Source organism: Ovis canadensis, chromosome 26, assembly GCF_042477335.2.
Source record: "Ovis canadensis isolate MfBH-ARS-UI-01 breed Bighorn chromosome 26, ARS-UI_OviCan_v2, whole genome shotgun sequence".
NCBI classification, from domain to species: Eukaryota; Metazoa; Chordata; class Mammalia; order Artiodactyla; family Bovidae; genus Ovis; species Ovis canadensis.
This window is the reverse complement of record NC_091270.1, coordinates 18,587,281-18,602,422: the sequence shown is the minus strand read 5'-3', so window position 1 is coordinate 18,602,422 and position 15,142 is coordinate 18,587,281. Positions and strand designations below refer to the sequence as shown.

Sequence of the window (15,142 nt, the reverse complement as noted above, 5' to 3'; positions counted from 1 at the left end):
AAGCAGTTAAGCTTCTGAGTGGGTTTCATAATAAATATGAATAAATAGAAAAATAAAACAATATTAGTATTGTTCAGAGCAATATTAGTATTGTTCAGAGCTCTATTTGATTCAGACATATTTAATATACAATCTGTAATATACATATTGAAATTATCATCACAAAAACAAGCAGTTAGAACAGTGTCAAATTTATAAAATACCCAGCTTAGCAAGAATAAAGCAGAATAAAAATGGGAAAAGGACAAAAGAAACAACACTGTCTGTGATAGTCACTCTGATTCAGTCTATGAACCTGAATGGGACAAATGGTGATGACGCGCCCACTGATGCTCTTCACCAGGATCACGGAGGTGGATCAGGAAGGGTCCAGACCTCCGGGAGCTCCGAGTGAGAGTGGACAGCACCCCTGCCCTAAGCTTATTTATTCATGGGTCCCTCACCATTCCCCAGGGTGTCCTGGTCTGACTGGTTGCCCGGTCACTGAAGGTGCTGAAGTTCTCCACGTTAGACACCTGAATTAGTGAGTGCCCCCCTTCCCGTGACCTCCATCAGGAATCTCAGGCTGTGATTCCGAGAGTCAGGCGTTAAGCTCAGAAGGTGAGTGGAGGAGGAGTCGGGACCCCTGCCTTCTGCTATTTCAGACTTTCCCAGCCAGCATCCTCTGTCAGTTTCACACAGGACACAGGGACTTGCGCACAGGCGCTGGCTCACCTCTCGTGAGTGAGGAGTTCTCATAAAGCTCCTGCAGATAACCAGTCTCGTCAGTTTCCCATCCTCCTTGTTTGTCCTGTGACCCCAAGGTGGGGGGTGTGCTGGACAGGGGGCTGCCTTCTGTACCCCAGCCTTGTATACTTAAGGCTCAGATTACCATTCTGGGATGCTGGACACTTACAAGGAGAGCCTTCCATTTATTTATTTACTTATTTTTAATTTGATTTTTTGACCCTGCTGCATGCCATGTGGATGCTAGTTCCCTGACTAGGGATTTAACCCAGACCCCCTGCAGTAGAAGCACAGAGTCTTAATCACAGGACCGCCAGGGAAGTCCCTAGTCTTCTATTAATACCTAAAAGAGTGTTTACAAAAACACTGATTCTTTTGCTCTTTTTCTCTTTTTTATTTTTTAAATTATATAAGTATGATAACATTTACAGGAGACTTAGAAAATACATAACAAAGTTACATATAATTCTCCTATATATTACAGTTATTTTTAAGTGATAAATTAAGGTTTTTAGTTGGAGTTTCAATATCAAATTCTTAAAAATTAATAGAATGAATATACAGAGAAGTAGAAGAATATAGTAGAATTGAAAATCACTATGAACTAATTCAACATAATTAAGATTTATACAATTTTCACACAACAGTAGGATACAAATTCTATTCAAGTTCCCATAGGCTGTAAACTAGGAGACACTGGAACATAAGGGACATAAAACAAGGTGCAAAAATTTCATGTTCTAAAGGTACTGAAATCATTGCAGGCTCTGTTCTCTTATCACTGTGGAATTGTGTTAGAAATGAATACCAAAAGATATTTGCAAATAGCTGTCACATTTTCAAGTACAATGTGACATTTACTAAGAGAGATCTTCAACTTAGCCATCAAAAGCCTCAATAAAGTTAGACTAAAAAAAACACAGAAGGTGATTGCAGAGGAGAAAGCATTTAAATGAGAAATTAATATCATTACATTTTTAAGTCCCATGTATTTGCAAATTAAATATCCACTTTTTAAAATTAATTGTTTATTGAAGGATAATTGCTTTACAGAATTTTGTTGTTTTCTGTCAGCCCTCAGCATGAATCAGCCATAGGTATGCATATATCCCCTCCGTTTTGATCCTCCCTCCCATCTCCCCCCCCATCTCACCCCTCTAGGTTGATATAGAGCCCCTGTTTCCTGAGACAGACAGCAAATTGCCACTGGCTATCTATTTTACATACGGCAATATAAGCTTCCATGTTACTCTTTCCGTACATCTCACCCTCTCCTCCCCTCTCCCTATGTCCATAAGTCTGTTCTCTATGTCTGTTTCTCCATTGCTGCCCTGTAAGTAAATTCTTAAGTATCATTTTTGTAGATTCCATATACTGGATAAATGTCCACTTTTAAATGATGAATGTCTCTAAGAAGCCATAACAAGGAAAACTAGAAAATATTTGTAAAAGAATAAAAATGAAAAGAGAATTTACCAGGATTTATTGCATGCAGCTGAAGCTGCTCAGTGCAATCAAATACAATGTGGAGTCTTGAATAAGATATGAAAACAAATAATGGACACTAGAGTAAAATTTTGTGAAATTGGAACAAAATCTGTCCTCCAATTAATAATACTGTATCACATGTTAATTTATTTCTTTTCTTTCCTTTTTTAAAATAACATTGTATTTCTTTATAGTCTCAGAATTGGATTAGAAGTTTTAAGCTTTGTTTAAATCTTTTTTTAATCACTAAGATAATAAATTTATAAAATTTTAATTGTAATACTAGATGCCAAAATACATGAAACTATATCAAAGTTTTAAATGAATATAGATTAGAAATCAAGCATTCTATTCATACTAAGTCAACCAAGTGGAATTAAGTGTCATTTTTTTTTTAGCTAGGCAATAATTCTTAAATTTTCTAAAATATATCTATTATACATACTATATATATATGTATACAAAAGCTTTTCTGCTACACTTGATAAAGGTTTGGAAAAGAACAACAATAAAAGAGATGGGGAAATTAGAGAACCATAAACTAAATGAAATGGTAGCACTGAATATTAAATAGAAAAAATGAAACAAACTAGGTAAAAGTAAAAGATCATCATATAGTCCAGTTGTTTTTAAAACTGACTGCTCTTTAGAAACACATCTAGGGCTCCAGGAAAAAAAAGCAATACCTGGGCATTTGTAGTTTTCAGAAAATTCCAAGATAATTCTGATATACGTCTGGATTTGCAGATTCATGTCGATGTATGGCAAAACCAATACAATATTATAAAGTAAAATATTAATAATTAAAAAATAATAAAAAGTGATTACAGATTTTTCTATTAAATAATGGTTCTGATGATATAGAATTCTATTGGCCAATCGTAAGACAATGGTATTTAGTCGGTAATATTTACATGCTCACAATAGTAAAAGATGAAAAACACACTGATTCTTAGACTCAACCATTGGCAGCCCGGTTCCACTCTCATTTGTGAAAAGAAGACAGGACTGGGCTTTGGCCATCCATGAATTGTATCCCTACCTCCCTCTTTCTGATTTCTCAGAAGTCTGTTTTCCCAACTCTTGTTGAGGTACTTTAATCCGCTGGGTCTCATGCTGAGTCCGGTCCGTGGACAGCCACCACCAGGCCCTGGGCCTGGAGAAGTCTCCAGGCATCCGGCCACAGACCTTCTCTGCAGGTGGTTGGGCGTTCGCTGACTCACCGCGTTGTGCAGGAGTTGTTCTGTCTCACTTTGTTATTCATCTCCTTTGAACGTCCTTGAGGATGTGCGGCCTTTTCTAAAATCACTGGCTTCCACAGAAATCTTTGCTTGCCTTTTGGTCTGTGTCTTTGTTAGTATCGGTTGTTCGGTTGGTCGCCCTGTGGCCAGGGGGCGTGCCTTTTACACTTGAACCTCTGACATCTCTGAAATCAGCCGTGTTTCCTCAGAAAGGCAGGGTGTTTTATGCTCCTCCTGCGTTTTCCTCACCCAAACATGGACTCTGCTCTTCTCCAAGGAGCCCTGCTACCTATTGCTAGGGACGGTACAAGAGCCCAAGCTCTGTGCCCGAGGCTGTGCACCATGTGAGGGTCACTGACTTCATCCTTGAAAGCGTGATGGGAGAGAAGAGCAGGGACATACGCTTCCCCTTGGAAATTTGACACAGGATTCCATCTGTTTTCTAGGGTAGAGGAGTTCTCTCTTTCTGTTAGGGGGCTTCTTGGTTGGTGCCGCCCACCTCATTAATGTGGCGGGTTTTCTGCCACCCAGATCTCCACATCTGAGACCCCATTATCCAGCTGCTGGAAAGCTAGTGCTTTGTCCCAGTAGTTCTTATTTATAGTCTAGTGAAGCTTAGTAGAGGACAAGCCTAAAATAATTTCATCACCAGGATATTTTTAACAGAGGCTAAAAAATAGAACAGATGTGAAAACCACCCTCCTTTCTGCTGGTCCACTATTGCATCAGGACCTCCAAGAGGAGGTGTGCTCAGACCTCCCTTCTTTCTAACACTGAGGTTTCAAAACATAGTCCAGCTATCCTGAATGGCTACAAGAGGATCTTTAAATATCATTGCTCAAGGTGAAGTTCATACCATGTTTGAGAAAAGGCATAATGAGAAGATTATAATTAATTGTAAAAAAATCTAAATCTGACCCAAACCCATGGACACGTGGAAGAGTGAACGCATTAGCAGTATTACTGAATGCGTAAGGTACGACCCTGAAAGAGTGTAGCAATCCCAGAAGCTAAGAAGTCCTCACAGCTCTCTCAACAACGATAATGTTCTCATCAGGAAATACTCCAGAGGTGACCTTTCCAGATTTCTGATGAGCGCTGTCCCCAGAGCACACATTTCCAGACTGTGTCTGCATGTCTGTTTGAAACAGAACCAGGGCTTTGGGTCTTGGAGTAAAATCAGCATGATTCAAAAGATTGGTCTAAACAGTAAAATTGTCTCCACTTGAATTTTCAGTAAAGGTTTTCAGATTTTGGAACCAGTTCCCCAAATAGGCCTGAAGGTGTCCTTTACTCTTAGCACCGGCCCAGCCCCGGCCAGGCGCAGGGCGCTGCTTTAGTGGCCCCCGCCTGCCATCCTCTCACTGAGCTCAGTGCGCAGCCCTACCTGGCCGCAGCTGGCACCAGCCTTCAGAGGTGAACCAGCAGGGCTCAGAGACCAAGAGAGGTTGGCGGTGTTACCGAGCTTGGAACTGGCAAAGCTGAGTGGGCCCCAGGTGGCCTGCAGCCAGCATGAGTGCTCTTGCTCTTTTCCTTTTACTGCCTCTTATCAGTTCACTGTTAACGAGGACTCAGTCATTTTTAGCTACTTGGCGGCTTTGCCCCAAGCCCTTTGCACATAAAAACTCACTTAATGCAGCAGGAAACTTTTATCACTCCTCTTAGAAGAGCTTTTCAGACACTTTCATTCTCACCTGTTAAATCACATTTAAGCCTCTAATGAGCAGTTTGCCTTGATGCCTTTCTGATTCCCACCTCCCCTGAGATTCTGCTGATTTGTGTGTGTGTATGTGTGTGTGCTCAAACATCGATGGATTTTGCAAGTGCAAGGAGTCAGGTGGTATAACAAGTATCTGTAATGAGAGTGACCATTGCATTCATCTCCCCACCTGGAGTGATCGTGTGGCTGTAAGTGGTCAGTGATCAATAATTATGCTGGAACACACGTGTAAACCAGGCGCCTATATCTACAACGTCTAGTTTTTATATTTTCTTAATTTTCAGGAAGTCTGTACACGTTCCATATAGTCAGCATTTTTATGAAGCTCATGGTCCCAACAAATAGTACATGACAGAAAAAGTGAACTCAGTGCTTCTCCTGTAGTGGGCATCCTGGGTTTATTCCCACACATTTTCTACCAGTTGATGACTTTGGGGAAGACTAACCACGTGCCTCAGTTCCTGTTATGCCGTGCGGATGCCAGTAACTGGGATGTGATTTTTGTAATTGATGTAAGCAGAAAAGGGGACAGAAAGCCAGCTCGTTGGACTGACTTGCTTGTAGGCTAAGATATTTGTGTACTGTGTATTTAAAGAAAAGTTTAGCTACTTGTGAGAATGAAAAACTAAATAGCAATGGGTGAAGGAAGGGACTTATTCTACTTTGGATTACACTTTAAAGTTTCAAGTTTTCATTCCAAGGATACAAGAGAAGGGAAATTAAACTTCCCAGGTGATGGGTCATCTCACTCTGAAATGCCACCCCTGACCCCCGGGTTCTCAATGATAATAAAGACTTGAGATTTTGTTGTTTTTTTACACAGAGAGTAGTCTGTGTCAGACCTGCAACAAAGTTCACTCTGTTTTTCTTTTCCTTCTAGTGATCTCGTGCGGAAGCCTATCCTTTCCCCCAAATGGGAACAAGATTGGGACGCTGACGGTCTACGGTGCCACAGCCATATTCACGTGTAACTCGGGCTACACGCTCGTGGGATCCCACGTCAGAGAGTGCTTAGCCAATGGGCTCTGGAGCGGCCCCGAGACTCGCTGTCTGGGTGAGTTAAACTGTCCAAGGGCGCTGCTTTACCTCAGTTCAGTTCAGTTCAGTTCAGAACACACCTCAAAGATGGAAATCAGCAAGACAGAACCTGGTACTTCTCGCCATGAAAGCTCTGACCGAGAGTAACTAAATCCCACCTGGCTTTCAATGCTGCTCTTTAGAGTATCACTTCCTCTTTAAGTATCTAAAGGGATTTTTAAAAATCTGAGCAATAAATGCAGGTCACATGTCGCCTTAAATGACACACAAAATATTTTATAGAGTGCTGAAGATAGCACTGCCCTCGAATGCCCTCATGGTTTTAGAATGCACACACACACACACACATACACACACACACACACGTTTAAAAAAAATAGAATGCACAAAAAATAAATTTTAAAATTGTCATATATTTTGTTATCTTCTTAAAATTTTTTAAACTACATTAATAAGTTAATGTGCCATTAATGTCCATCAATGTAAGGACAATGAATTATTTAAAATAGGGCTTCCCTGGTGGTTCAGACAGTAAAGAATCTGCCTGCAATGCAGGAGACCTTGGTTGGATCTCTGGATCAGGAAGACCCCCTGGAAAAGGGAATGGCTACCCACTCCAGTATTCTTCCCTGGATAATTCCGTGGACAGAGGAGCCTGGCAGGCTCCAGTCCATGGGGTTGTAAAGAATCAGACACAACTGTGTGACTTTCACTTTTCCTTTGTTATCTTTTTTAAAAAAAGTTTTAAATTACATTAATCAGTGAATGTGCCATTAATGTCCGTCAGTGTAAGGACAATGAATTATGTAAAATAGAAAGTGTGCATGGTGTTAATAATTTGGTCTTCTTTTCCCTGAGGATTAATATTTCCTACATGATCACTTTTTTTGAATTTAAATTTATTTATTTTAATTGGAGGCTAATTACTTTACAATATTGTATTGGTTTTGCCATACATCAACATGAATCCTCCATGGGTGTACACGTGTTCCCCGTCCTGAACCCCCCTCCCTCCCCATACCATCCCTCTAGGGGCTTCCCTGGTGATCCAGTGGTTAAGACTTCACCTTTCAGTGCAGGGGTGCTGGTGCGATCCCTGGTCAGAGAGCTAAGATCTCACATGCCTTGTGGCCAGAAAAACAAAACATAAAACAGAAGCAATATTGGAACAAATTCAATAAAGACTTCCAAAATGGTCCACATTAAAAAACAACAACAACAATCTTTTAAAAGTTGGGTTGGAAGTTTTTCCTTTGAAAAAATTAAGTGTATGAAAATTGCTGAGTAAGCAGCTTAAAGGGCAGTGCTTGTAATGCTTCTTCTGGTCTAGTCATGTCTGCAAGTGATCAGTAAAACATGAACTCTTTGCAACCCCATGGACTGTAGCCCACCAGGCTCCTCTGTCCATGGAGTTCTCCAGGCAAGGATACTGGAGTGGGTTGCCATGCCCTCTTCCAGTGGATCTTTCTGACCCAGGGATCAAACCCACATCTCCTGTGGCCCCTGCATTCTGGGCAGAATCTTTGCCACTGGGCCACCAGGGAAGCCCCTTTTATAACTGTCCCTGTGATCTTGATAGCTTTGTAACCACTCCAATGCAGTGGAAGTGGGAAGTTTAGGCCTCTGAACCTCTGCGGGCAAGGCTGACTTCAGGAACTCAGCCAGGACCAGTGAATTTAAACAGTAATAATCTGTTCTTTCCACTGGAGGGAATTTGAAGAAGCACTCAGGAATCTGAAGGAAGTGGATGAAAGTAAAACAGCAGACCAAGAAACAGGTAACTGATGTGAGAAGGAGGTTCTCATGCTTCTCCATGAAGGGACTTTCTTCAGATTAGCGCAGGACTTGGATCTGTGCTGTTCTAACACAAAGCTGTGTGTGGGGCCCCTGTTGAGCGCAGTCACTGTAGTCCTCAGCCATCCAGGACAGCTCCCTGGGATTTATGTGGTGCTTCCTGGGAGGCAGTGCTGCTTCTGAGACGTCCTCTGCCTTCCTGCTTCTGTTGTGAGATTGGCTGTTGCGTGGCGCTTCCCTAAGGCTGCGGTGGCTGGGGCAGGTTTTCTCCGTCAGCTGCAGTGAAGCATGACTGCAAAGAAAGGAATGAGGTGATCTGAGAAATTCCACCTCTGCTCTTAACCGTGACATGGAAAGGAGACTCGATGTTCATTTGCTTAGTGGGTCACTGCTCACAAAAGCCTTATTGGTCCTTCCAGTGACCCTGGGATGCTAAGGCAGCAGTGGCCACAGGGAATTTCAGTGGCAACTTCAGCTTTTGTAACTGTTGCGTCGTGGAGCCGGCTTGAGTCTTGTTGATTGCAAGCAAACCTTCACCTGTTTCATGGCATTCTTCTGATGGAAGGTTAGGGCTTTGACACAGACAGGATGAGATGCGTAGCTGGCTGGATGGAGGTACTCAAAGGCACGGCCTCGGTGGGATGCAGTATGACTGAGATACTTCTGGAAGAGGGAGTTAAGCCGAAAGACAGAGGAAGAAAAATGTGAAGATTATAATGTACAAAATGATAGTGTTGTAGAACCTGGATGCAGGATATGAAGAATAATGCAATTGGAGGAGGCCAGAGCATATTTAAAGAAAAACAAAACAAGAAAACACACACCTGGAAAAGGATGAGAAATGATGAATAGCCATGTGTGATTCTAAACCAGTGAGTAAAGAATGGGTAAGAAGTCTAAAGATTTTGAAAGTTGTGAACGTAGTCTCAGTGAGACTTTGCAGGTTGGAATTCATAATACACAGAATATGACAATGGAGGATAGCTCTTTTCCTGAAAACATGGTGTGCTGATGGGTAGATAATATCACGTAACCTGGCAAGAATATATGTCCGCAGGACCCAGAAGACCACGTGAGAGACAGTGGAGAACCTGGGGAGCAGGATGAGCAGGTGAAGAGCAGAGTGCCGTCAGCGCTGGAGCTGCGCAGACAGGGAAAGACCATAACGACGCTAGCTGAAAGGCTGAAAATGGATATCTGATGACAGATTCAGGAGCCCTTCAAATCAATGATGGGCCAAATAGATTTTTTTTCAGACATAAGAAGGGCTTCTCAGGTGGTGCTTGTGATAAAGAACCCTCCTGCCAATGCAGGAGACATAAAAGATGTGAGTTCAATCCCTGAGTCAGGAAGATCCCCTGAAGGAAGGCATGGCAACCCACTCCAGTATTCTTGCCTAGAGAATCCCATGGATAGTGGAGCCTGGGGTATAATCCATAGAGTCGGAAACCATCAAACACAACTGAAGCAACTTAGTACATACACATGCAGACATAAGAACATAATGGAATTAGTATGATATTTTACTCAAAATGAAGAGTAAAATAACTTTAAATGTACATGATGAGAAAATTATGAAGTTGTAGCACACACAGGACCAGGTGTTTTGGGTAACAGAAGGCTCACTGATGCTAAGAGATGGCGGAGGCACTGGTATTATTTCCTTCAGTTTCCTTCTCGTCCCATGTGCCTATCCAGTCCATATCTGGGGTGAAGACTTCAGTTCTGTGAGGTCAAGTGAGCTGCTGAGGACTTGAAATGCATTTGTGGTGAAGGTTCTGGTAACCATGACATGTGAGAAATGTTTAGAAAACTTGTGATCTTCCGTTTGGCTGGGAGAAAAGTTAGGAGGTAATTAATAGCTATTTTCAAATATTTAAAACAGTTGGTGGGAAAAAATTTAAAAATGAAAATTCATTAAACACATCTGCTGAGGGCAAGGACCAGGGTTGCTAATGACATTAGTGATACGTAATTCCATTCATTGGTTTGAAATACCAGATGTGCATACAGAAAAATAGTTTTCAGATTTAATACAGGAAATATTTTCCCTTATTTATTCTTCAACAAGTGGGATCTGTCCAAGAATGTGATGAAGACTTCCTGAAGAAGTGGTTGGCCACCTGGCAGCTGTTGGTGTGCGGCTCCACTGAACTCTGTGCTGTTTTGATTCTATACCCAGCATGCTTTCTCCATCATAATACAAAACACTTTGGCAAGAGCGTTTTTTCAAGTTGTGGGTGAAGTATCTTGTTTATTTTTAGAGTTACTAGAACAAAAGAATTCCTTTGCTTGAGATTCTGTTTCACGTGGAGCAGGCATCCTGTTTCTAGCTGGGATACAATGGTTATTTCCAGTGATTTCCAGCAGGAAAGAACATGCCAGATTCCTTATGATCGTGGCAGCAGAAATGGCCAGGCACATGCATGGACACTGTCACAGTGGGAGTCTCACGATTGTTAACAGTAGGAGAGCTGGATTTAAGAAGATGAAGGATGATTTTCTTTGTTCAACATCTGAGAACTGAACCTGTGCTGTATTTGAGGTCCCTTGCCAGAAGTCTAAGCTAGAACTTGTGAGGAAAGACAGAATAAGGAAAACTTGGCAACCCTGTGTGCAACCATGATTAGAGCTACAATTTAGGCAAAATGCTACCTGTGAGCATCAGAGTGCATTTTTCTAAAGGGCTTGCCCTTGCTTAATCAGTGCAGCATCTCTGCTACAAGCAGAGTCTTGCCAGGCTGGGAATTGCCCAGGATGTGTTCTCATTCACCAGCTGCTGTGCAGCACTCAGCATCTCCCTGGGCTGCAGAATTAAGTGCCAAGAAGGCTGACCCCGTATCTACGCATCAGGTAGCTTATAATCCATCAGGGAAGTGTTACAGTCCCCATGCTCCCTTAATTATCTTGTTTATCTTCCCTGTGGTAGCTTGCATTGAACTCAACAGAGAACATGCCGACTCCACCAGGTTGTCCATTTGTAATCCAGGTCTCCTATTGCAGGAACCACATTAATCTTTTAAGACCATTGATATCATTTAGCTTTTTCAACACATAACAACCCATCATGACTTTCACTCTCTTACTTCTTTAGTCTGTAGCCCTCAAGATATCAGTGATAGATTGAGACATTTCCTCCGCAAAGAACATTATCTCTTTTTCATTTGATTATTTTGCTGTTATTGGAGGTAAGTTTGCATTTGCTGTACTTTGATGACCTTTGATACACTTTGACGGGGAGATGAATTCTTTTGTAATGTGATATCATGGTGACATCTGAGTGGCTGAAATAGCTATTAATAGATGACATGATTCAGAATGATATTGTAGACCCTGCTTTTCCATAGCTGAGCTTCCCTGGTGGCTCAGAGGTTAAAGCGTCTGCCTGCAATGCAGGAGACCTGGGTTCGATCCCTGGGTTGGGAAGATCCCCTGGAGAAAGAAATGGCAATCCACTCCACTGCAGCTGTCCCTAGTTCTGTGGGGTAACTTACTCCTGGAATGACTCAAGTCTGTTTCTATGGGTTTGGAGACACCTCTGCTCATGAAAGTCCCCCCGCCCCCAATATGGGAAGCTGCAGAGATGCAGAGCAGAGGGGCAGGTGGTCCTCAGGGAGCTCTGTGTGGTCCTGTGGTGCTGAGGGTCAGGGACTATGGCAACAAGATATGGAAGGAATCCATATCCTTTCAGAGATGCCCCTCTGGATCAGGCAGGGCCTTAGAGGTGGTGCAGAGGCCAGGACCCTGCTCTAGAACTCATAGACTAAAGGTGGAGAAGAAGAGGTAAGAAAAACTATCTCCATTTTCTGCGTTTAAGACAAAACAACCCTCGCCATATGGTATTGTAAACAGATGGTCCTAGAGGCAGAGTCTCCTTCTACAGGGAAACCTAAAATAAAGGACATATTTGAGTTGAGTATTGATTCTTGCCTGGGAAATCCCACAGACAGAGCTCGGTGGGCTGCAGTCCATGGGGTTGCAGAGTCGGACACGAAAATAAGTGACCAACGCTTTCACTTTCAGAGTGTGCCAACTAGAGACTTGATACAAATGTATTCTGAGGCAAAGGGACCAGTCTTGTTTGTTGGTGTTACTAAGGGCCCTGAATGTCGTCCAGCTCATCACACCCCACCTGCCGATCGTTGCAAAGATTCAGGCACCTACTACAACACTATAGTTTCTCTGATTTCCACAAAGACGCTCAAGGATACCCCCCAAAATTGCTCATTGAGGGAAAAAAGTCTCATTTGTGGGAACTCAAGTGTGTCCCTCAGGAATATGTCAGATCTAGAGATTTAAATGCATAATCAGTGTTTCCTGCTCAGCCATTAGCCTGTTTCCTGCACATAAGGGGATCTAATCCATTTGAAATCTCATGACCATTTATTAACACTCAGGTGGAAGTTTGTAAACTGGCTTTAAAAGTCACCACATGCTTGGGGCTGGTGCATGGGGATGACCCAGAAAGATGTTCTGGGGAGGGAGGTGGGAGGGGGGTTCATGTTTGGGAATGCATGTAAGAATTAAAGATTTTAAAATTTAAAAAATAAAAAACTAAAAATTTAAAAAAAAAAAAAAAAAAAAAAAAAAAGTCACCACCAAATAGGCCTTTAGCCCCCCAGCTGGAGTTGCTGGTGGAGCTGGCAGAATGAAGCAGGCTGCATTTTCAGTCTCCTGCAGGTACAGCATAGTTGTAATGCTTCTTATTTTATTTTCAGCAACGAGTGCCAGTACTCACAAAGCAAATACAGAGGCTGAAAAACTTGGTTTGCAGATTTTGTAAAAATGTGTGAATGTATTCACTTCCAGTCCCCAAACCAATATTTAGTATTTGTCCTGATACAAACTGGCACAGTGAAAAGGTGACCTTAAAATAGGGGATTCTGGGGTGTGGGAAATGTGTGTGTGTGTTGAGAGTGTGAGAGAGGGGCCTTGTGACAGGAGGCACACTTGTTCAGTTCCTGTGAACACCCAACCTCCACAATGAGAGATGCAGGCTCTAGGTCTGCCCAGAGCAGGACACCCTGTCACCTGGGAGCCAGGGTGCCCAATGGGTCTCCTGGAGGAGCAGGTATCTGTGGGTCCAGGGGAACTGGATTCAGTTCCCAAACCACAGAATTTCCTTCTGAAATTGCATGAGTCTAGGTAATTGTAGGAGATTCTAACACAGACTGTCTTGGAAGAAGCATTCGGTCTGTGCATTCACTGGATGTTCAGGCTGCTGACTGACCTCTGACACTCTGTGTCCATCGCTCAGTGAAGTCACCCCTGAAAGGTGGTGCGGTTTGTCACATTGCAGGCCATGATCATTGCAACATCAGAGACAAGGTGCAGTGCAGAGAGCTCACCTGGACAATGCAAAACCCTATTCATGGGGGGACTCCATCTCTGAAATACACCTGCCCGGTTCTCCCTTCCAGATGCCTGGATGCGGCAGCAGGTGTGGGGGCTGAAGGATGGGAGGATTCCATTCATCCCAGGGCAGTGTTCAGAATAGTCACTCCACTAGAAACAAGCTGGCAAAGCTTTTGTTCTGTCATGCAATTATGTTGTCAGTCTACAACACATACTAAGGCATCTGTCAATCCTGAAGGAAATAGACCTTGAATATTCATTGGAAGGACTGACGCTGAAGCTGTGGCTCCAATACTTTGGCCACCCGATGTAAAGGAGCTGACTCATTGGAAAATATCTTGATGCTGGGAAGTACTGAGGGCAGGAGAAGAAGAGGGTGACAGAAGATGAGATGGTTGGATGGCATCACTGACTCAATGTTTGAGCAAGCTCACAGAGATAGTGAAGTGCAGGAAAGCCTCGTGCGCTGCAGTCCATGGGGTTGCAACAAGTTGGGCATGACTTAGTGACTGAAAAACCACAATGGAGTCTGTGTGTAGAATTTGGACAGCAACCTTCCAGAATTGCTGCCTGGAGAGGCAGGGTCTGCGGAGGCCCTGCCATGGTGGAATAGGCACATCACACCCGGGAAGATCCAGTTCCGCTGGCCCATGTGCTAGCCCAAGCTGATTGATATCAGGGCCCTGGCTGGTGGCTTCTCTGTGCTTCTGACTGTGAGCGGGGCTCCCACAGGGGGCATGGCTGCCGTCCACCGTGGCCAGCTCCCGCTCCTGATGAGTTTGCAGGAATCCCTGGACCTGGGAGGAAACCGAGAATCTCCTGTGGGTCCCATGTTCTCCTTGGGTTTGGCTCATGGCCTCCCCAACACAACTTCTGAGAGTTGACCCGGCCTCTACTCTGTGTTTTAGCAGAATTTGTTCCATGGATTTTATTCTTCCTAATTCAGTCTTAGAGAAAGATAGTTAAAAGAAATTTAATTTTAAAAAATAAATAAAAAGCATTCCCCCCACACACACAAAAAGAAGTTCTCTCTTCTGTTTGGGACATCTAACTAACCAAAATATAGTAAATAAAAACAATAATACCACTGTCATTACACCTGAAGTAGCATAAACTTAGAGACCAGTGATCTTGCAGCTTAAGACCCAGAGGAGTCATTCTGTAGATGAGGTGAAACCTTCAGATCCTTGTGACCCAATCACATGTATAGAATCTGTCATTCTGGAACTTCATGGAATTCCCATTCCACTGTGCAGTTCATCTTAGCTAGCCCATGAATGGTGTTTTCCGTGGTTTAGTGTGTGTGAGACAGTCACTTGTCCAGAACTGAAAACAGCCACCATGGCATGGAATTCCTGATTCTGCTACTGACTCTCAAGAACAATTTTAAGCAGTTGGAGAATTACCCACTCCATAGTAATGCTTGTCCTCAGCAGGAAGAAAATGGAGAATTAAAATGTAATGTTCTAGGAATGTGGAAATAATAGAATTTGTAATTAAAAACTTAAACTAAAAGAAAATACATCCATTCCTTTAAGATATATCTCTCTGTCTGTCAACCCATCCATTGAATTAAAAATCATGTGCAGTTACAGTTTTACCGTATTCTACCTAAATCACTTGCTCCTTTTAGCCAGAGCTCTCAGGTTCTGATTTGTGGCAGATTATTAAATTAATGAGTCGGATTGAAGTAAAAATAAAATAATCCACATGGTCTTCACTCTGAGATTTTTTGCCCACATTTTGATGGAACCATTTCTGACACATTTGTCAGGAAATC

At 42.7% G+C, this 15,142-nt stretch overlaps 1 protein-coding gene across 1 annotated transcript in view; it reads left to right on the top strand.

The window, feature by feature from the left end:
- Window positions 1–15,142, top strand: part of CSMD1 (CUB and Sushi multiple domains 1) — a 2,061,903-nt gene that overhangs the window by 1,984,035 nt on the left and 62,726 nt on the right. Inside the window, exon 52 of the mRNA XM_069573063.1 lies at window positions 6,056–6,229. Within this exon, the coding sequence (XP_069429164.1) occupies window positions 6,056–6,229 (174 nt within the window). The remainder of the gene's footprint in view (window positions 1–6,055; window positions 6,230–15,142) is intronic.